Source organism: Heterodontus francisci, chromosome 5 (assembly GCF_036365525.1).
Source record: "Heterodontus francisci isolate sHetFra1 chromosome 5, sHetFra1.hap1, whole genome shotgun sequence".
Lineage (NCBI taxonomy): Eukaryota > Metazoa > Chordata > Chondrichthyes > Heterodontiformes > Heterodontidae > Heterodontus > Heterodontus francisci.
Genome location: NC_090375.1, coordinates 150,391,316 through 150,412,360, shown reverse-complemented (window position 1 = coordinate 150,412,360; position 21,045 = coordinate 150,391,316). Strand labels below are relative to the sequence as shown.

Below are 21,045 nucleotides of genomic sequence, written 5' to 3'. Positions count from 1 at the left end.
CAGGATGTAAACAAGTGGCCAACCAAAACTTCTCCTATTCCTGCTGGACAGGATAGGTTACCATCTCCCCAAAATGTTGGGACAATGTTTATACTGTACTGCAGGCACTTATATTACGTGGTACGGTAGTGAGGAACAGCAAAGGAACTGTGCTCTATGCCAAAGGTATCTTTAGGGGTTATTCTCTGATCTGGAGCTCCCAGCAGGCAGTGCCAGATCTCAGGGGGTACATCCCAGTTTTGAAGTCTCCAGTTTCCTGCCATTTCCCATCTATTCACTTCTAATGGATGGAAAGTCACAAGCTGTGTGCTCGTAGCTTCCTGAGATGCACTCTGTACATGCGCTGCATCCCACATACTGCAAATTATTAGCTCATTCGCTGTGTTCCTAAGCCATTGGGTTTGGTGCAAAGATCATGAACTCCATTCAGAAACTGCAGTGGACAATGTCATTGCATTGCTCTCATTTGGCAATGATAGGATCATAAAAACATTTGTAGAAAAATAGGCCATTCAGCCCAGAATACTTGTATTGCTGCTTGATTGTCCAATGCAGCTGTCTATGTGACTCTTATTGTGGTAGTCTTTTTCAATTCCCAGCTTTTACCCTGTAGCCTTTAATACAACAATAAAAATTTGCATTTAGATGATGCCTGTAGAGAAAAGTGCTAAGGCACTTCCTAGATGTGCAATCAGACAAAGAAAGAAATATTACTAGTACTGCCCAAAAACTTTGTCAAAAAAGTGGTCATAAGGAGGACCTTAATAGAACGGGGGGCTGTGAAGAGGCAGGCGTGTCTAGGGAGAGAATTCCAGAGCATGTGGTTTTGGTGCTTGATAACACGGCCATCAATTGTAGGACAATGGGTGAGTGGTGGCGGTGGGGGTCTGGTGGGGGGTGGGGGATGTACAATGACTAGAGTTAAAGGAATGGCAAGTTCTGGGTTGGGGAAAAATTGTAGAGATGGAGAAGGTTACAGAGATAGGGAGGGAGGCACTATGAAGGGATTTAAACATAATTATGAGAATTTTAAATTGCAGATATTGGGGGACTGGGTGCCAATGTAAGTCAGTAAGGACAGGAGTAATGGGTGAGTGGGAATCGATGCAGAATTGGATGTAGGCAACAGAGTTTCGCAAGAATTGAAGTTTATAAAGTGTGGAGAATGGGAAGCCAACCAGGAGAACACTGGAATAGTTAAGTATGGAAGTGACAAAGGCATGTAAAAGAGTACCAGCAGCAGATGAAAGGGTGGAATTAATGGATAGGATATAGGGTCAGAAGCTCAGTTTAAGGCTGAGAGTGTGAGCATTCTGGTTCAATCTGAGACGATGGTCGTGGAAGGGGATAGAAATGATGGGGAGGGTACTCTACCTCTCTGACTGCTTGTCTAACTTCCTCTTAAATATTCAAGAGCTACCTGTGATAATATATTTTGTATTCTAACAATCCTTTGTGTAAAAAATCCTTTAACATACCCCTTTGTGCATCTCACATTAATCCTGAGTTTATATCTCTTTAAAGGTAAAAGGTCATACGTGATGCCAAAGAGCTTTAGACTGGCTATGGTAGATAAGAATAGAGAAGGCTGCATAAAATCTTTATATAGCAACCAAAATAGGAAGAGAATGAGTCTGTGGAGAAGTGGTGTGTGGCACAGATTGTGACTTTCTTTCTTGCTCCTCCCAACAGGAGCAACCTCCCCAGAAGTATGCAGTGCAACATACTCGGTAGGACATGGGGGTCAGGGTCAATGCTGAGTACAGTACCTGGGAACAGATCCTGAAGAAGATGGCAAATAGTTAAGAAATTTGCCTGGGTAAGGGTACCCAACAGATAAGTATCCCAAGTAATGCATGTCTGTCAATCTGCTGACCTAAGAAATGCCCTCAGACAAACTTGCAGTTCTTTCATTGCCTACTGTACATGTCCATACACTAGCTGGGCATACATTCATGCTACAACTCACAAATGAAATCTAAAAGTTCAAAAGTACAGTACAATTGGAGAATTGAGCTATTCAGCTGTTACTATTCAGTAGGAAAGGAAATGCAATGGCAGCATGAGGAAAAACTATTTTTTATACTGCGAGTAGTTAGGATGTGGAATACACAGCCTGAGAGTGTTGTGGAGGCAGATTCAATTGAGGCCTTCAAAAGAGAGCTGGATAATTAGCTGAAGAGAGAAAATTTGCAGGGCTACGGGGAAAAGGTGGAGGAGTGGGACTAGGTGAGTTGCTCTTGCAGAGAGCTGGCAAGGACACGATGGACCAAATGGCCTCCTTTCTGTGCTGTAACCATTCTATGATTCTAATGTTCATCAAGCTATCCAATGCATCAGTCACTTGTTTGATGCATCTTTGGGCAGCATATGGGCTAACCTGGAAGAAACTGGTGGGAGAGGTTGAAGGCAGGTGACTTTCATTGCCATTGCAGTGTTGTTTTACATTTGCAGATTGGTTGCAGCAATTCTGTAGCAATTGGTACAGCTCTCCAACTGTTTTTATTTATTTATATTTATTGCTTAAACAACATCACTAAAACAGAATATATGGCTATTATCTCATTGCTGTTTGTAGGACCTTGCTTTGTGCAAATTGATTGCTTTGTTTCCCCATATGACAACAGGGACTATATTTCAAAAGTATTTAATTGTCTATAATGCTGTGAAAGGTCCTATATAAACACAATTGCTTACTTTCCTTCTTTCTTTCTCCGATTGTTAATTTTAATTGAATTGTTAACCTGCACAGCTCTCTTTAGATTTCAGTTAGAGGCCTTATCACTTCCTGAATTGGAGTAAATTGGAGTATTCTAAGACTGCAAAATTTGGCTCCCGAGCGCTGCTGACGCCGGTGCTATGGAAGCCTTAGCAGCTGAAAATGGCGTGCACACCACTTTTGACTACCTCCAGCATGGCCTGTGTGGTGCCCTTACTTTTAATTACACTAGAGTGGGCATGTTGTGCGGTGCTGCAAGCATGTAGAGTGGGCAGATCGTGATGTTGAACAGTCTCTATAGCTGATTTGACGCCTGTTCTGCCAGCTTGGACTGTGAACATCCAGTTACCATCCTCTTCCATTCACTCACATCTGAACATGCGTTCAGCTGAAGGAGGAATTCCACCCCCCACCCCCCTGCATTAGCATTATTTAAAGGGCCAACTAACCAACTTGCAGGTGAGGTGCTTTTGACTTACTTATGCTGTTGCAAAGAAGTGGAAGTATGTCTGGTGTTCTTTGAGGAGTTTTGGTGACTTGTTGGATTTTCAAGGGAGCGTTGCTGCACCCTGACTGGTGGGTCAGTGGAGTTTTCTGTCCTGTCAAAAGAAAGCCTGTTGGAGTTATGGGGACTATAATTACAATTTCTCTTGGGCAGCAACATGACAGGGACATGGAACACAGGCAGCAAGAAGGGGAAGCTGTGTACAGAGGAAGAAGGAGAAGGCTTCTCAATAGAATGCCCTAGCAACCAGGGGTCTTCAGGAAACACTTCTCCTACCTCCACCTCAGCCAGGAGCAATGTAGGAGGCACCTACAATTCAACAAGCAGGTAGTCACTGAACTGTGCACCTCCTTCAACAGGACCTACAGTCGTAAAGCAGAGTGTTGCCGATGCTGCCGATGGCTATCAAAGACACCGTCATCCTCAATTTCTACAAATGATTCTTCTAGGTGGGAGCAGGCGCTATAGCTAACATTTCACAGTTCACATCAGGAAGGTGACAGAGGCCCCATGTGCCACAAGGAAGCACTTCATCATTTTCTCCACAACCAGAGAGAAGCAGAAAAAGTGGGCATATGGCTTTGCCAGGGTAGCAGGATGCCCAATGGTGCAGACAGGCATCAATTGCATGCACATGGCTCTGTGGATCACACATGTAAATGCGGAGATGTACCAGAACCACAAGGTGTACCACTGTATCAATGTACAGCTGGTGTGCAAACACATACAGAACATCATTTTGGTGACTGCCCACTATCCTGGCAGCAGCATCGATGACTTCATCCTGAGGCAGTCAGCCATACCCATCTTTGGGCCACAAAAATGAACCAGAGGCTATCTGCTGGCTAACAAGGTGTACGTTTGATCCATGGTGCCCCTCCGCTACCTGACCACGCAATAGCACCACATCTAGAACAACAGCCATGCAGTGACAAGGAACATCATGGAGCAAACCACTGGTGCCCTGAACCAATGGTTCCATTGCCTGGATCGCTCCCGGGGAGCAGTCCAGTACTCACTAGAGCGAGTATCCAAGTTTATGATGGTCTGCTGTGCCTTCCACAACCTCGCGATCATGAGGGAGGTTCCCCTGCCACCAGGGATATGGAGACCATCTTGGGAAGAGGAGGAGGAGAAGGAAGAGAAGGACGAGGCTAGGAGGAGGCTTCCAGGACCCCTTCGCTCCAGACGGGCTGTCCGTGAGCAGATACTGAGACTCCAGTTCCCCTAAGATGCCAGGCCACCATCACCATTGCTCTACGATTCTCCACCTTTCAATCCATCTGCTATGTACCATCATAGCATCCTCTTGGATAAAATTCTGAGATAAATAAACATTTCCTAAATAACTTTATTCAATAGCATATCCAATAATAGACAGAAAACTTAACTATTCACCCTTGTGTATCCCCACAGTGCCTTTGCCTGGCCTAGTCCTCTTATACAGTGTTTCCCCAGTGGCTGTAGCTTGGCTGGCGGAAGGTTGCTAACTTTCACTGGGCGGGACTGCAGATGGCCTTGCAAGACGACCTCCAGCAGTTCTGGAAGTTGAGGGCCCGGCTTCGGACTGTACCACCTCGGCAGAGGTGGCAGCAGTCTGGGCTGGCTGAGAGTACAGCAAGGCTACTGGGGAATGGCAGTGGTAGAAGCACAAATGCTGTCATCCTGAGAGAGGACAGCTGGTTCACGCACCACACAGCCCCTCAGCAACCCTGGTAATCTGCTGGAGGGCAGATTGCTAGAATACTGAAAGAACCCGCATGCCCCTTCCAGCATTGAGATCCACAGCCACGATGGCAACATTCTGAGTCTGTATGGCAGCAAGCATGGATCTCATGACCTCAGTCATAAGAACATACGAAATAGGAGCAGGAGTAGGCCATTTGGCCCCTCAAGCCTGCCCCACCATTCAATAAGATTATTGCTGATCTGCCCCAGGCCTCAAATCCGCTTTCGTGCCAGCTCCTCATAGCCCTCAACTCCCCGATATTTCAAGTCATTGAGACATTGGGTGGATTGTATGCGTTGCATTGAAGCTGAGACATCAGCCACCAGATGCTGCATCACGGGCAGATCTGCAATTATTGTCAAGGAGTCGGTCACCATCTCCACACTGGAAAGGATGGGTTCCAGGCTCAGCACGACGGTCTCTGCCACTTTGGAGCCAGACAGTGACAACAGAGTGTCAGGCAGGCCTGCCAATACACCAAACATCTCTGTGTGCCTGCCCATCAATTTTCTCCTGTATGCCGCTCCATTGCTGTCCTCATCTGAGTCCCCAGCAGCAACCTCATCCTGCAAGGGACTAGCACATGAACTGTCCTTTCCCCTGGCCTGGCCGCAGCCGATTCATGACTGGTGACTCACCATGTGCAGATCCCCACTCTATACTTCTCACTAAGATATGTGCAGTGACACTATCTGAGCTGGTGGCTGCAAACGTCAGATCAAGTAATGGTGCTTCTTCTTTGGAGGTCTGTGTCAGCTCTTGCCCTTCCTTATGAAGCTTCAGTCGTTGGTCAGGTGGAAGTTTTTGGGTACCTGAAAGCAAAAATGCAGAAGGGGAGGGTTGGGGTGAAGGAAGGGAGTTGGGGGGAAAGCAAGAGGTTCATGGTCACACCATCTGCAATTTTCACTTCATGCCAGATAGCAGGATGAGGGTGAGACTGGATTTAAGAAGGAGCATAAGGCAGGAACATACAGTCATCCCGAATGTTCTTGTTGGCTCTGGATGAAAGGTGGAGTATCTGAATGTTAGGCCAGTGTCCTGTTTGGTAGAGATTGCTAAAGGGTGAGTGACGGGGTTGTGGTGTATTGAGTAGTGTGAGATGTTGGTGTAGTGGGTAGAAGATTGTCATGTGAAGATGCATTCACTGGCCTTGGCCATCCATCCAAAGTCATTAAGCTTTTTGCGTCGCTGCTGCCAGGTCCTCGGGGGCAGCCTCCAGGATTTGAACTCCTTGGCCACCTGCTTCCATTCCCTTCTCAGGTTTTGTTTTGAGAGCCTCTGGGTCGCCTGTATGTTTCAATAAGATCACCTCTCATTCTTCTAAATTCCAATGAGTATAGGCCCAATCTGCTCAGCCTTTTCTCACAAGGCAACCCCTATGAACTCTCATGAATGCTTCAATTGCAGTTGCAGTCTGGTGATTTTACAGATGTAATTTTGTTGTTTTTACTTTGACATAAACACTTTCGATGTGCTCCAATCAAATTTAGCAAAAAAAGAAAAAAAATGCCTAAATAAAGCCAGTGAAAAAAGATTAAAGAAATCTCCACCTCTTTAAAAACTCCTTTGTGGGTAGGCCACCTTAAACAATAGGAAATCAGGCAATTACTACTTTAAAATGAATTTGGATGTTAAATATTGAGACAAGCTTAACGTAATCAAACAGAGTCAACATGGTTTTGTGAAAGGGAAATCATGTTTGACAAATTTGCTCGAGTTCTTTGAGGATATAACAAGCAGAGTTGATAAAGGGGAACCGGTAGATGTAGTGTATTTAAATTTCCTGAAGGCATCCGATAAGGTGCCACATAAACGATTATTGCACAAGATAGGAGTTCATGGTATTGGGGGTAATGTATTAGCATGAATTGAGGATTGGTTAACTCACAGAAGACAGACAGTTGGGATTAATGGGTCTTTTTCAGGTTGGAAAGACTTAACTAGTGGATCAGTCTAAGGGCCTCAATTATTTACTATCTATATTAATGACTTGGAGGAGGGGACAGACTGTAATCTATCCAAATTTGCTGATGATACAAAAATAGGTGGGAGGGCATGTTGTGATGAGGACATAAGGAATCTGCAAGGGGATATAGATAGGTTGAGTGAGTGGGCAAAAACTTGGCAGATGGAGTTTAATGTAGGAAAGTGTGAAGTCATGCACTTTGGTAGGAAGAATCAAAAGGCAAACTATTATTTAAATGGAGGGAGACTTCAAAAAAGTGCAGCACAGAGGGATCTGGGTGTTCTTGTGCATGAAACACAAAAGGTTAGCCTGCAGATGCAGCAAGTAATTAAGAAGGCAAATGGAATGTTGGCCTTTATTGCTCGGGGGTTGGAGTTTAGAAATAGGGAAGTCTTGTTACAACTGTACATGGTGTTGGTGAGGCCGCACCTGTAGTACTGTGTACAGTTTTGGTCCCCGTATTTAAGAAAGGATATACTGGCATTGGAGGGAGTTCAAAAGAGATTCACTAGACTGATTCCTGGGATGAAGGGGTTGACTTATAAAGAACAGCTAAACAGGTTAGGCCTTTATTCATTAGAGTTTAGAAGAATGAGGGGTGATCTTATTGAAATGTATGAGATTCTGAGGGGGCTTGACAGGGTAGATGTTGAGAAAATGTTTCCACGAGTGGGGGAATCTCAAACCAGGGGACATAGTTACAGAATAAGGGGACACTCATTTACAACTGGGATGCGAAGGAATTTCTTCTCTCAGAAGGTAGTGAATGTCTGGAATTCTCTACTCCAGAGAGTTGTGGAGGCTAGATCACTGAAACTATTTAAAGAGCAGGTAGATAGATTTTTGAAATATCGGGGAGTTGAGGGCTATGAGGAGCTGGCACGAAAGAAGAGTTGAGGTCTGGGGCAGATCAGCCATGATCTTATTGAATGGTGGGGCAGGCTTGAGGGGACGAATGGCCTACTCCTGCTCCTATTTATTATGTTCTTAAATAGTATTTAAATGCAATTGTATATAATTGATCAGTCAAATATAAAAGAACAGCAAGAATTGAGTGAAAACCTGGTGAAATTAATCCCTATCCCATTTCCCAGATCACATACACATCTGCAATAGTCAGAATATCTACCTAGGGCTAGTCATGTGATCAAAGACTGTTGAGAGTGCATGGATTTGTATCTCAGATTTCACAAGAGGGTGACAGCCTTGCTGACTGAAATGTTGTGCGCCCTGAGAAACCTCTTGGGAAAGAGGAGGTCACTCAGAGCGTATCTCTCTTACACAGCTCTTAGTAACTGATTGCAAAAATGGCACTGGCCAAAGCCTGGGGAATGAAGATGCCATCTGCCCTCCTGGTCCAGGAATTGTGCAAAGAGGATGCCTGGTCAGGGAGATCAAAAAATAACCAAAGGGGAAAAAATGTGAACAGGAAATAACCAATAAAAATTGGTCACAAAGCAATGACAAAGGTTTCCTAAAAAGCCTCCAGTTCCCTTGAATAATTCGTGCTGACTGGTAGCAACTGATTATTAAGATGGCCAAGAAATTATGTAATAAAATGGTGAAGTTGGGACATGAAGTGGGAAACTGCAAAGGAGGAAGAGAACAATTGCTTTGACTTAAATTGACTCATGAATGCCAGCACATAAAACAAGTCAGCTGCTCAGCAGTAAGGTTTTCCACACACAGTCATGACGAAGCATACTGGGAAACCTAAGATGAAATGAATGATCTACTGAGACTGTAGTCGCCCAATTGTTTTGGTTGTCATAGCGACAATTACTAAGAAATGTGTACGCTGACCACTGGTTGACTTTTTACTTGTTAGCAATATAAATATTCCCAGGGTTTTGGAGTAGACCACTCTTTCATCACTGCTCAGCATTCATGGTTTAGCCACATCCTTAGGATGCAATCAGTCTGGCTATTGATACACTGATTCCATTATCCACGTAACATCTGGTTTCATTGCAGTCTATTACAGCTAACGGTCATATGTTATAATACTGCCCTAACAAAGCATTTCAGTCTTTCAATTAACTTTTTTTAAATTCTATAGTCAACAACATTTTGCTTGGGTTACTTAACACAAAAAATAGACAAAATTCCAGGAGCTCTCTTATTTAATTAAAAAAATCAGTGCTTTACATTTTGCAATTATGTTAAGTTCTAAAATTGGTACTCTTCAACTCCTCTCTGGCCATACCCCAAGCTGCTTATATGGCTGATCTAAAAACACTGGTGACAGAGGGAGGTCAGGTAGTAGAGTTGGATGATGAACTGCTCAAATGCTAACCTTCACTACTGGAGACCTACGTTCAAATCTCAGCCAGTGAACCGTTTGGCAAGGTTCAAGTGAGTTACATAGAGCTTGGAAATAAAAGCTTAATTCAAATTGGAGAGATTCAAGAGATAGAGCATGGAGAACTGAAATGTAACACAGTTGTTACACTGAAATGTTAGAATGTCTTCCTATTTTTGTATTTTCCTTTCCTCCCATCTGGATCCTGAAGATGAGATATACGGTTTACTCACCATGGCATGGTTGGATGCTAAAGCCAGTGACCCAAGATAAGAATTGGTGAACCTTTCTCTGAAATAGTGAATAGGTCAGATCTACCAGTGACAATGAAGGTTACCAGTGATTTTAGCTTTTATGCCACATGGAACAGCACAGCAAACAGTTCCTTTGCTGTCCATTGCTGGTTTAAGCAGGCAACTGACATCCTCTTTAGTTGGGTAACCACTTACATATGCATCAACAGGGAGCATCAGAGGCAACGAGAGATTTTCCTGACTTGTTCAAAGTATGAGGATGTAGCTGCTTGGGTGCTTACAGACTGTCCTATGCTAGATGTATGCATATGCTCATTTCTCATGGGATACGCAAGGTGCTTTCATTCTGAGACTGTCAAACATGCCACAGTGCTTGAAGGAGAAGGAAATATGGGCTGTTGGCTCCTCTGAGATATGGGCTACAGCCTGCAAACAATGGCACAACCAGGGTGTGTGTGAAAGCTGGAATGAATTCCTCACTGGAGCAGGGCATAGAACAGTGGCAGCATCTCTAATGAGTGCAGCCTGCTGATAAATACCTTGGGCTCAAATCTTAAAGGTACTCCCTTGGCTAGCTTCACCACACTGCGGGATCAGTTAGACATAACGGCTGGATTTTAAGAGCCCGCCACTGAGATCAGTAGTGAGTTCAAAATATGGCGCCAAAGAGCTGCCGCAATCTCAAGTGCGGCAGCTCATTTAAATAGCCGGGGTGGCCCGCCACCCTCCGAATCACGTGGAGGTGGTGGGCTGTCCGTCCCCAGCAATGGCGTCAGCTGCCTGTGCACAGCCGCTGGCGCCATTAGTAAAGGGCAGCCAGCCCTTTGGCCTAATTTAAATTTTTAAAGTCCTAACTCCCAAAATTAAATAAATAAATTTCCAGTGCCCCTTTCCCAACCCCCCAATAACAATTACAATAATTATTTGTCCTTTCCCCCAAAACACTTAGCTTTTACATCTGACCTTCCCACACTAACTGCACAGTTTCAGGTTCAACCCTTCCCACCATCCCCTACACCCATTATGCACATTTGACCCCGCCTCCCCCCCCCCCACCCACCCCCACTACACTGACAAACTTACCTCCTCCCCCCTTCCCACCAGTGTGACGCTCTGTTTGTCCAGATGGGGATCTGAAGGTGTGGGAATGCCAGCTGTCGTGCCAAAGATCGCAGCGGGCCCTCAAGATCGCAGGTAAGTCTATTTAAATTTAATCATTTTATTCATTTGAATATTTTAATTGTGGTCCCTTCATCCAGTGGTGCAGGGGCCGCCACAGAGCCTCGCCGCTGCCAGGAGGATCGGGCCGGGCCCTCACGGCATCAAGGTCCGTGGCGGGCCTCATCCAGAACCATCTTCAGGCCCCCCTGTCACAGAACCCGATGCCTGGGGGAGAAAAAAATCCAGCCCAACCTTGAGGCAGCAATTCCAGACCTCAGCTGTCCAAGGAGGTATCTCTTAGAAAGGTTAGACTGTCTGAGGGAATGCCAAGCAGGAGGGGCATGTTTGAGGTACGTGCATCAGGCAGCTGTCTCTCAAGTGGTACCCAGCCCATCAAGCGTGTGCAACAGGAGCACATCCTGTATTAGTGCCTCATGCACCAGCCTTCCAGGCTGCACGGGTATTATTTTCTGCTACTTCCATGTAGTGACAGCTGCCCTCCCATCCTAGTGTGGATTTGGATGTAGATGTGCCACAGGGCAAGTAGGACCAACCAGTCACAACAGCAGCAGACGTGACTGGCTCAGATACAGGGCCAGCAGAATGCACAATACAAAGAGCTCTGGGGCCAGCAGAATTGCAGCAGGCTGGCAATGAAACCCTGCAGCCAACCAGCACACTTCCTCTTTCCAAAAGGAAATCAATTTAGGAGCAGCAGTTGGTCAGGTGCCACATGTCAAAAACAAAGCACGAGCACAAAAGGAGAAGCGCTATACCAATTCACACTAACAACATTCACACACCACACAATGGATTGAATAATTTCCCTGGACTTGATTTGAGCATTGCACTGGGTAATTATTTGTAAATTGTTTAGAATGATGCAGGACTCCAGCAAGAGATGGCAGTAGCTGGTAGTTAGGGAACTGGACAATAAGCTAGCGGAGGTTGTTTTTGCTAGTTTATTTTATAGCTGTACAGAAGTTGTTTCAAAGATAGGACAACTCAAGTGAGACAGGAGCACATCCTGTATTAGTGCCTCATGCACCAGCCTTCCAGGTTGCACGGGTATTCTTTACTGCTACTTTCATGTAGTGACAGCTGCCCTCCCATCCTGGCATGGATTTGGATTCTGCTCCTTCTGAGGATTCTTTGTAGACAGTGTAGTAGATGGTGACGGTTGCCAGCGCAGCCTCAACTTGTTGACTCAACTGAAGTGCTGTTTCAAGATCCCATTGGTTCCCCCACCTTAACCATCTAAAAAGAGTATCCATGTTTCAAACCTTTCTTCACAGTTATAATCACTATCTAAATCTTTGTGGAATGTAAGGTATAATTTATGATTTTGCATCCTATGCCAAGCTTTGCCTGCCTGGAATGCAAATCGGGATTTCAGGCACCCACACAAATTCCCGATGTGCTCCAAATAGACGGAGTTCCACAACAGGTTCACCAATTCAAAAAATGGCCTTTAGATGGTCCACAACTCTCTCACCAGAATTCTACAACTGGAAACATTGTGCAGTGCAAGATAATCCACAAGTACAAACAGCAATAAAAAATAGGTTGCACAAATCCAGTTGAATGTTTTGTATAATTTAGAGTACATATACAGAATTGAAAGCCTGGATTTTGCTTGTACGTACTCTATTGGAAACAGGGCGAAGAAGTTTTCCACCTTGTGGTAAAGTAGAGGTAAAGAAAGTGGAAGCAGAGAGAGCAGGATCCTGGCTCCAGAACCCCCTTCCTCAGAGCAACACTTGTCCTCTCTGCGCAAAGACCTGAGCTTCCAGGATTGGCCTGCAAAGTCACCTGAGGACACAAATCATGAACCCTGGCAGACATCGTCCTTGTTTTGAGGGACCGACGATGACGACGAAAATAAAGGTAAACTTAGGCAGCACAGCATCAAACAGCTGGAAATTAGCTGATATGAAGTGCCTCTAGATCCTACTCAGTCCAAGGATTATCACAATGTTTGTGATCTAAACCATGTTTGTTCTGTTTTGTTGTAAACCAACCTTTGTGCTTGATTGACTTCTGAAGAATGGCACAGTGCCATCTTGACACAGACACAAGCAAAAAATGGGCAAGATTATAAAGTGGAGTGAAATTGCCTGAAGGTGCTTTTGGGATTAAAATGCTTACTTATGGACACAAATAAAATATTCTAGTTGTTGCATGTACATCATTGGGGAACCAAACTTCCAGTTGTCAGTCATTTTAATTTTCCGCTCCACTCACACTCTGACCTTACTGCCCTCAGACTCCTACACTGTTCCAACGAAGCTTAGTGTAAACTCAAGGAACAGCATCTCATCTTTCAATTATGCACTTTACACCCTTCCAGACTCAACACTGAGTTGAACAATTTCAGGTCATAACCTCTGCCCCTATCTTTTTTTCATTATGTTTTGTTTTTGGACAGTCGCAGCTGTTTTTTTGCTATTGTCATTTACACGTCCTCAAGACACATCTTTTGTTTCTTTACTTGTCCCATTACCACTCCCTTTAGCCTTGCAACATGAACCCTTTGTCATTTAATGACTGCTGCCTTCCACCCTGTGACAGAACTTCCCTTTTGTTCTTTCCTCCCCTCACCACTTTCCTTGACTTGCTAAGCACTCCCAGTTCTGACAAAGGGTCATCGACAGGAAATGTTGTGCTGAATTTTATGGACCCCCTAGGGGTGGGAATGGAGGTCGGGGAGGGTCCATAAACTATGTGGAAAGGCAGGGAGGTGGAGTGCCCATTGCCTTTCCAACGGCTTCCAATTTAGTCCGGGGCAGAGAAGGCCAAGAACGGCCTTCCAGGCCCAGTCCAATTGAGGCCAAATTAATGGCCACTTAAGGGCTTCTTCCTGTCTCCACCTCAATCTAATGGAAGGAGGAGGGGCTCACTGCTGTGTGGAGAGGTCTCCACGCGGGGCCGGGGGGTGGGGGGTGCAACCCAGGGCCCCCAGAAGGGCCCCCAGTTTAGTTTAGAGATACAGCACTGAAACAGGCCCTTCGGCCCACCGAGTCTGTGCTGACCATCAACCACCCATTTATACTAATCCTACACTAATCCCATATTCCTACCACATCCCCACCTGTCCCTATATTTCCCTACCACCTACCTATACTAGGGGCAATTTATAATGGCCAATTTACCTATCAACCTGCAAGTCTTTTGGCTTGTGGGAGGAAACCGGAGCACCCGGAGGAAACCCACGCAGACACAGGGAGAACCTGCAAACTCCATACAGGCAGCACCCAGAATTGAACCCGGGTCGCTGGAGCTGTGAGGCTGCAGTGCAAACCACTGCGCCACTGTGCCGCCAGAGCTGGCGGGCAGCCATAAAGACAGGGCTAAATTGTGGCGAGTCGAAGAGACTTAGTAGTTGGCAGGAAAAAAGACAGAGGCGCAAGGGGAGAGCCAACTGTGCAACAGCCCCAACAAACAAATTTCTCTGCAGCACCTGTGGAAGAGCCTGTCACTCCAGAATTGGCCTTTATAGCCACTCCAGGCGCTGCTTCACAAACCACTGACCACCTCCAGGCGCGTATCCATTGTCTCTCGAGATAAGGAGGCCCAAAAGAAAAGAACTGTGCCGCCCACCTTCATTGACACTTCCCCCTTCCCCAACCCATCGCCAGGGCTTGCCTGCATTGTCCTAGTGACCTCAACCCCACTCACCTGTCCTGGGGTCTGCATCATTCTTCTCCTCTGCAGGACCTCCTGCAGTGCCAGCAATGGCCACTGCTCCCCATGGCACTGCTGGTACTGCAGAGCTGCTGGCCCTCCAATTGGCTGGCAGCTCTGGAGGTGGCTAGCTAATTTCCTGCCTGCCTTTAAATAGCATCGGGGGCCCGACGGAGGGCCAAGGTGGTGTCTCCCCCCCCCCCCCCCACCTTCTGGCCTGCTGCCAGAAGCCCCGTCACCGAAATATATCTGGCCCATTAACTCTGTTTCTCTCTCCACAGATGCTGCCAGACCTGCTGAGTATTTTCAGCATTTTCTTTGATTTTTCAGAATGTTTCCTATCAATTCTATTTGAATAAGGAGGAGGAGGGTACGGAATAGAACTGCTGTCAAGTGTATTCGCCCTGGTCAAAGACCTTGAGAAGAGTTGCAACAGTGATCTGTAAAAGGAATGGACTGAGTAAAGCAGAAGTAACCAGAGGCAGGGCAACATCAACTCATCATAGGGACGGCAGAAACAGCAATCTCCACTGGACCAGAGAAGTTTAGAGCAAAGGCGAAGGCTATTCAGTCCATTGTTTCTGTTGGCTCTTTGCTAGAAATCCAAAACTTATCCCACTGCCACACTCGCTCCACATACCATAGATTGCAGTGTATAAGTCGGCCTCTGAAGCCTTCAAATATCGTTCCAAAAATGGAGGGCGACTTATACGCGAAGTATAAAATGTGATCCGCCAGTGTAGATGTGGGTGGTCGCAATTTTGAAATGTGAAAAAAGACCTAACACCGGTAATTCATATTAACTTAATGTGCCACGGTTTATTGAATAAATTAATTCTACAAAGATACCTTTAACCACAAATCAAAGCGTTTTTGCTATTGTTTGCTGATGAATCGTTGGAAACTGGTAATTTTGACATCGAGATCTTTTGGTGTTCTCTGAGCAATCTTGGTCTTCTGCCACAACACTAGACATTTTCGTTCCATAAAGCGGCTACACCAACTAGCTTTTGCTCTGAAATCTTTGCTGGACTCAGTGTTTGATTTGCCCCACTTAAGTGTGTATATACGCATTGCATTTCTGGTGACAATGTAACCATTCTGATGATATTCAATGACCCTTTCCAATACATGCTTCTCATGGCACATTTGGTCTTGAGCATTTCTTCAGGGCAGATTCCTCCTCCTTCCATTATCAAACCAGTTTTTCACTAACACCGAATTCCCTCACTGCAGCACAGTTATTTGATGAGTTAGCAAATGTTACGACTTTTAGCTTGAAACCAGTTTCATACTTCATTCATTTTGCTGGAGGACCTATTTCTCTTCGTCATTTGCCCTGCGGAGTCTGCTCTGTGTGGGCATGTCTTAAACTTCAGTGCATCTTTGCAACACAGCCAGTATTGCCTGCTTGATACCTTGCGTCCTATTTAAGGTAAGTAAAACATGCATTTGGGAGATGAAAAATTGAGGCTGACTACTAATGCGAGTATAGCATGTTGTGGCTGAAAAGGGGGGCGGTCGAGTTATACACTGAGTACAGGCAAAAACACAATTGTTGGAACTGGAAAATGGGGTTGCCTTATATGTCGGGTCGACTTCTACGCCGCGATGTACAGCAGCCCTGTATCTTCCACTTCAAATATTTACCCACTTTTCAATTAAAAGATATGACGGTCTCTGCCTCAACTACTTCTTGTTTCAAAGCATTCCACATTTTAAACACCCTCTGCGCAAAGAAGTTTCTCCTAACCTCTCTCCTTACGCTCATCTACCACAAGACATTTCCCAGAAGGACTGGGGTGATGGAACAGGATCTTTGCATACTTGGAAGACTGGAGTAATTAAAATTAAAAGGGGATTTTAAAAAGAGGAAATATGACGGATATAGAGAGAAAATTGAGCAGTGTGGAGATTCTAGCGGGAAGGTGTAGCAGAAGGCCGTTGGTCATAAGGAAGTGCTTGAGGAGATATCAGAGTACAGCAAAGCAACAACCACAGGCTATAAAAAAAGTTACTATTTCAGCAACATTTTCATCTTTGAACAATGACCAAGTCTACCACTGCACTCAAGAATCCTGCCATCTTCCTTTGCTTTGTCATCCACATTGCCACTTCACTCATTAAACCTTCGTGCATATCCTTGGCATATTAGCACAATATGACTGAACATTTTTTTTTTTACAACCTCCCCTGTTCTTCTCTTTTATTACTTCCTTGCCAAGTTATTTTCAGTCCAGTGACTTGGTGCTAAATTAAAACAGGACTCTGCTTTTCTTCTCCCATCTGCATGCCTCTTCTACATCAGTAGGCCTGCTGGGATGTCTCAGCTCACCATGCTATTGTCAGTTAGTACAGTACAGAACTTGTCTGTTTTAAGACTGAAGCCAAGTCGTGCCTCCTCAGTGCTGTTATAAGTTAAAATAACTTTCTTCCTTTCACATTGATGCCTCCCACCGTTAATCTCCCTGTCAGGTACACCAACTTCTTGAATGCACGAAATAACTTTGGCAGCTCAGTTTCATCTGAATAAAACAGCTTGTTACTCTTACTCATGCTAGACTTTCAGGTGCTGTAAATATGTTCAACCAAGATGCCATATTTACCCTGTATCTTTAATGCCGGGTCGAGAATGGTTGGTATAATGTGTGACTCCATGCCCACCTGGAATGTGAGGAATGCTGAGTACTTTATATAGTGATTTTCTGATGAATTTTTAAAGGAAGTCCATATCTCTCTGCTGTGCTTGACTGCCTCTTCACACTCACACAAGGTCCTCAGTGCATTTGTTCAATCATAATGCAATATAATTTCTCTCCAATCACTGGTGCTCATCTATTCTTAGACACCAACTAACCCAAGCACTGATATTTAATCTTCACTCAGCCCTATATTACATCACATAGGTTAAAAAATAAGGATCCAATTGTTTAGTCCCTCTATGCGGGCAACCAACACAACTGCACATGGCAAGAGGATCAGACATAAACGGCAGAATTTTCTTGGCTGGTGGTGGCAGGATAGCAGGCTGGGGATGGGGGGGTGGGGGAGGAACTGGGAAAATGAGGGAAGTTGTGTCAGGATGGCTCCTTGACACATGCCTACTGCTGGAACATCTCCGAGGGCTGGCCAAAACATGGATCGGCTGCCTGCACCACGGAGGCATTGATGCCTCCCACTGATAATTAAGGCCCCATTGGGGGCGATTTTCTGGCCTCACCGGCATTTTGCAGCAGAGCGGACCCCACTGCATAAGGAGACCACCAGCTTAAGGCGGCCTCCCTGCGGCAGTCCAGGGGGCTATCTGAGCTGGAGATTCCATCCCCCAAAGAGGGGCTGTGGGCAGCAAAGGCAGTCCCTGCGGCCCCAATGATACAAGCGGAGGGGTTTCCCTCCACTCCGAAGGGAATTATCCATTTTTACACCTCCATTTTGAGGCACCCTCGAGGTTTCCTACTTCCTCAGCAGCACCCACTTCTCCTAGTGGGGCTGCCAGGCTCTTGGGCTGCTTGGCCCTCTAATTAGGTTGGCAGCATCGGGAGCCCACACACCTTTCTAAATAGAATGGCAAGCACGGAGGCAGCCAATTAGGAGGCTGCATCCAGGAAGACTGCTGAGCTTGTCTCGCTTCTGGCAAATGTGGGCTCAGGACCCCCATTTGCTCCCAACGTCAGGGTCCCAAAGCCTGCAGGAAAATCCTGCCCAAACAGTGTGAAATTCAGATCTGAAGCACAGATAGAGACTGTGCTATAGAAGCTGATTGCCCTCCCGGATGTGTGTCATGCCCCAACTACTCCTGGTGTGGCCCACATGAAACACCATTTTGAAGACAGCGCTTGCGTCAGGGTCTTCTGCGAACGCCAGAAGCAAACAAAGGGCTGGCTGCACCACATGAGATGAATGAAAACTCCTGGCTCCCTGCTATGCACAGAGGCAGCCAGCAGACACTCTGCCCTATGCTACAACCATGGAAATGAGGTGGCAGCATCAAATGTTTGTGCTGCCTACCTCCACCTACCCTGTGCCCGAAAAATGGTGCACAACAATATTTAGCCAAATGTCAATCGTTGGCCTACTCTGGAGCCAGGAAATCCTGCCTTCATACTTTTCTTTTGGCTTTGCTGGTTGGAAAGCAAGAGAAAATGGAGGTTGACAAAACTGGGGGTGGGGGGGGGGGTGTGGGTGGGAGAGTGAGGCAGGGGGCAATTGGTGTTAACTTTATGACTGTTCATGGGCAGTAAGCAGAGCATTTAAAAAAAAAACTCCCACTCACTGGCTGCTCTAAGCTCTGCCCATCATGACCCAATTTTAGAGTGGTGTTCAAAATGGGTCACCAGTGCTCCTGCCAAAGCAGGTAGAACCTGATTAACAAATGGCATTTGTAGGAGCCTGATGCAACTTTGGCATCTCACTGGGTGGAGCACAAACTCTGCATGGCGGTCAGTTATTGAGCCCCGTTCACCCTTCAGGTATACATCTCTCCCCTTTAAAGGCATACTTCCAGCTCAGCTTCATGCAGGAACTGCCAGACTTCTTATTCCCCCATCTCCCCCCACTCCCATCCCATCGCTAACCGTTGACTTGCCACGTTGAGTGCCGGCAATTTGCTATAAAATTAAAATTATGTTCAATTATTACAATGGTTCAGGCCCCTTGCCTTTTTAAAGGCTGTAATCTCTACTGATTATTTATTTTATTCACTGGCTGACAGTGAGGTAACAGTTACAGCTAGTGATTTGTCCTGGAATGACAATTCATGACAAGTTCAGTGTTTTGGCCAATATTTCTCTCTCATGCAACATCACTAAAACAAATTATCCAGTCATCTATCTCACTGCTGATGGTGGGTTCTTGCTGTGTTCAAATTGGCTACCACGTTTCCTCCAATACAACAAGAGACTACATTTTCAAAATACTTCACTGGCTGTAAAACGCTTTGCAATATCTTGAGGTTGTGAAAGGTGCTATATAAATGCAAGTTCTTTCTTTCTCTCTTCTTTTCCACGTTCATGTCCTGAATCCTTTCTTGTTGATTTTACCAATAGTGAGGCAGTTTTTCCAGAGGTAAATGTGACACTTTATACCAGGTGGTAACATTGCTCTACTATCACCGCACTCACCATCACTGTCTTGTTGAGCCTATGCCATGGATATTTACTCCTGTACAACTCAGCTTCTTCTAGTGGATAGATTTTATGAATAGGCACTTCCAGCACAACCTCCACAAAGTGAATGCATCTCAAGAATTTGGTGTACGTTTTACATTCACTGATTACAAATGGGGGTGCATGTATCTGTACTCTACCCAAACTGCCAGTATAGAAAGATGGAAAATCTATATCCCAGGAAAGACCATTGTCTGTCTAGGCCATTTTCCTGCTGTCCTAGTAATTGTAATCAAATGTATTTCTTTCCAGATTATTAAAGAGATCGAAGTAAGCTACTCCAAAACTGATCACCTTCCTAAAGTAACTGAAGCTGTCTTATTCCCTGCCTGAAACTCTGCTATCCTCTACACTCCTTATTAATTTGAAGAGCTCCATCATACCCCCTACATCTACTCCTCTGCAACAAGGGTCCCAGTTCTGTGAATGTGCTCCTGTCACACAATGCTGTGCTAATTCGTAGGTACAGCATCTTGCCAACTCTATAGCATAGAGTCGAACAGTAGTTACACTCGTGTGATGCTCATTACTCTCAAATAAGCCATGTGACTGCATACGCCAAGCACCATTTCCATAATTATAGAGTAGGGTTGGTAACATGGAATAATATTTTCCACAATAATCTCTAAATTGGGAACAAAGGGAAAGAGTTGTTACAGTTAACCCTGCCCGTCTTGATTTATTATCACCTAGCTGTACCAGTGCATAGGAACCGACTGCAAAACTAGAGAAGACTCAGGCCAAACCTCATTGTCTCTGACTTTAATGATGATAATAATCTTGCATCTTTGCATTGTTTTTATTATAACCAGTCTTCATTAAAAAAAAATGGGCACTTTCGTTCTCCCCTTTCCTTCTGGTTATGACAGTGATGCTGGTAAGGGAAACCCACTGGTTTCTCACCTGACATACCCTAATGCTCTACATCAATCATTTCCCTCACAGGCCTTCGCCCTTCATCAAACACATAGAGAGCATTTTTAGTTGTACTCAAGGGATTAGTGCCTCCTCATACATGCAATGGCACAAAAAGCAATATGGGAAGAAAATTCAACGGCTCAAACAACACAGCATTCATTTGAAATTTAATGCTAAATGCAAGTGGCCTCTAGACAAAAAAAAAATTCCTTAAAGCAGAATGGTGCTTTCCATGTACTGAACTATAAATAGAGCTGAGACCGGCTTGCTCAGAACTTCTTTCTATGCCCATCTGATTGGCGTGTCATTAATAGCACACCTGACTGACCATATAACGGTTGCTAGTTGTAAACATAGTTCATCAATTCCCACTTCAAAGATTTGAACATTTCAATGCAGTACTGAAGGAGTGCTGCACTGTCAGAAGTGGTGTATTTTGGATGAGACATTAAACTGAGGTCCCGCCTGCCCTTTCAGGTGGATGTTAAAGATCCCACAGCATTATTTCAAAAGAAGCTCTCCCAGTGTCTTGGCCAATATTTGACCTTCAACCAACATCTAAAATTAGCTGGTCATTTATATCACTGCTGTATGTGGGACTTGCCGCAAATAGGCTGCTGTGTTTCCTACATTACAATAGTG

At 45.2% G+C, this 21,045-nt stretch overlaps 1 protein-coding gene across 6 annotated transcripts in view; it reads right to left on the bottom strand.

Moving 5' to 3' along the window:
• The window catches only part of sugct (succinyl-CoA:glutarate-CoA transferase), a 601,965-nt gene that overhangs the window by 38,290 nt on the left and 542,630 nt on the right, over positions 1–21,045 (bottom strand). For 4 of the 6 annotated variants that reach the window (XR_010975076.1, XM_068032238.1, XM_068032236.1 and 1 more), the window contains one exon: positions 3,199–3,318. The exons of the other annotated variants lie outside the window; for them this stretch is intronic. Coding sequence is in view for 3 of the 4 variants with exons in the window: in XM_068032238.1 (XP_067888339.1) it covers positions 3,199–3,318 (120 nt within the window). In the remaining variant the exon portion in view is untranslated. The remainder of the gene's footprint in view (positions 1–3,198; positions 3,319–21,045) is intronic. 6 annotated transcript variants of the gene reach the window in all.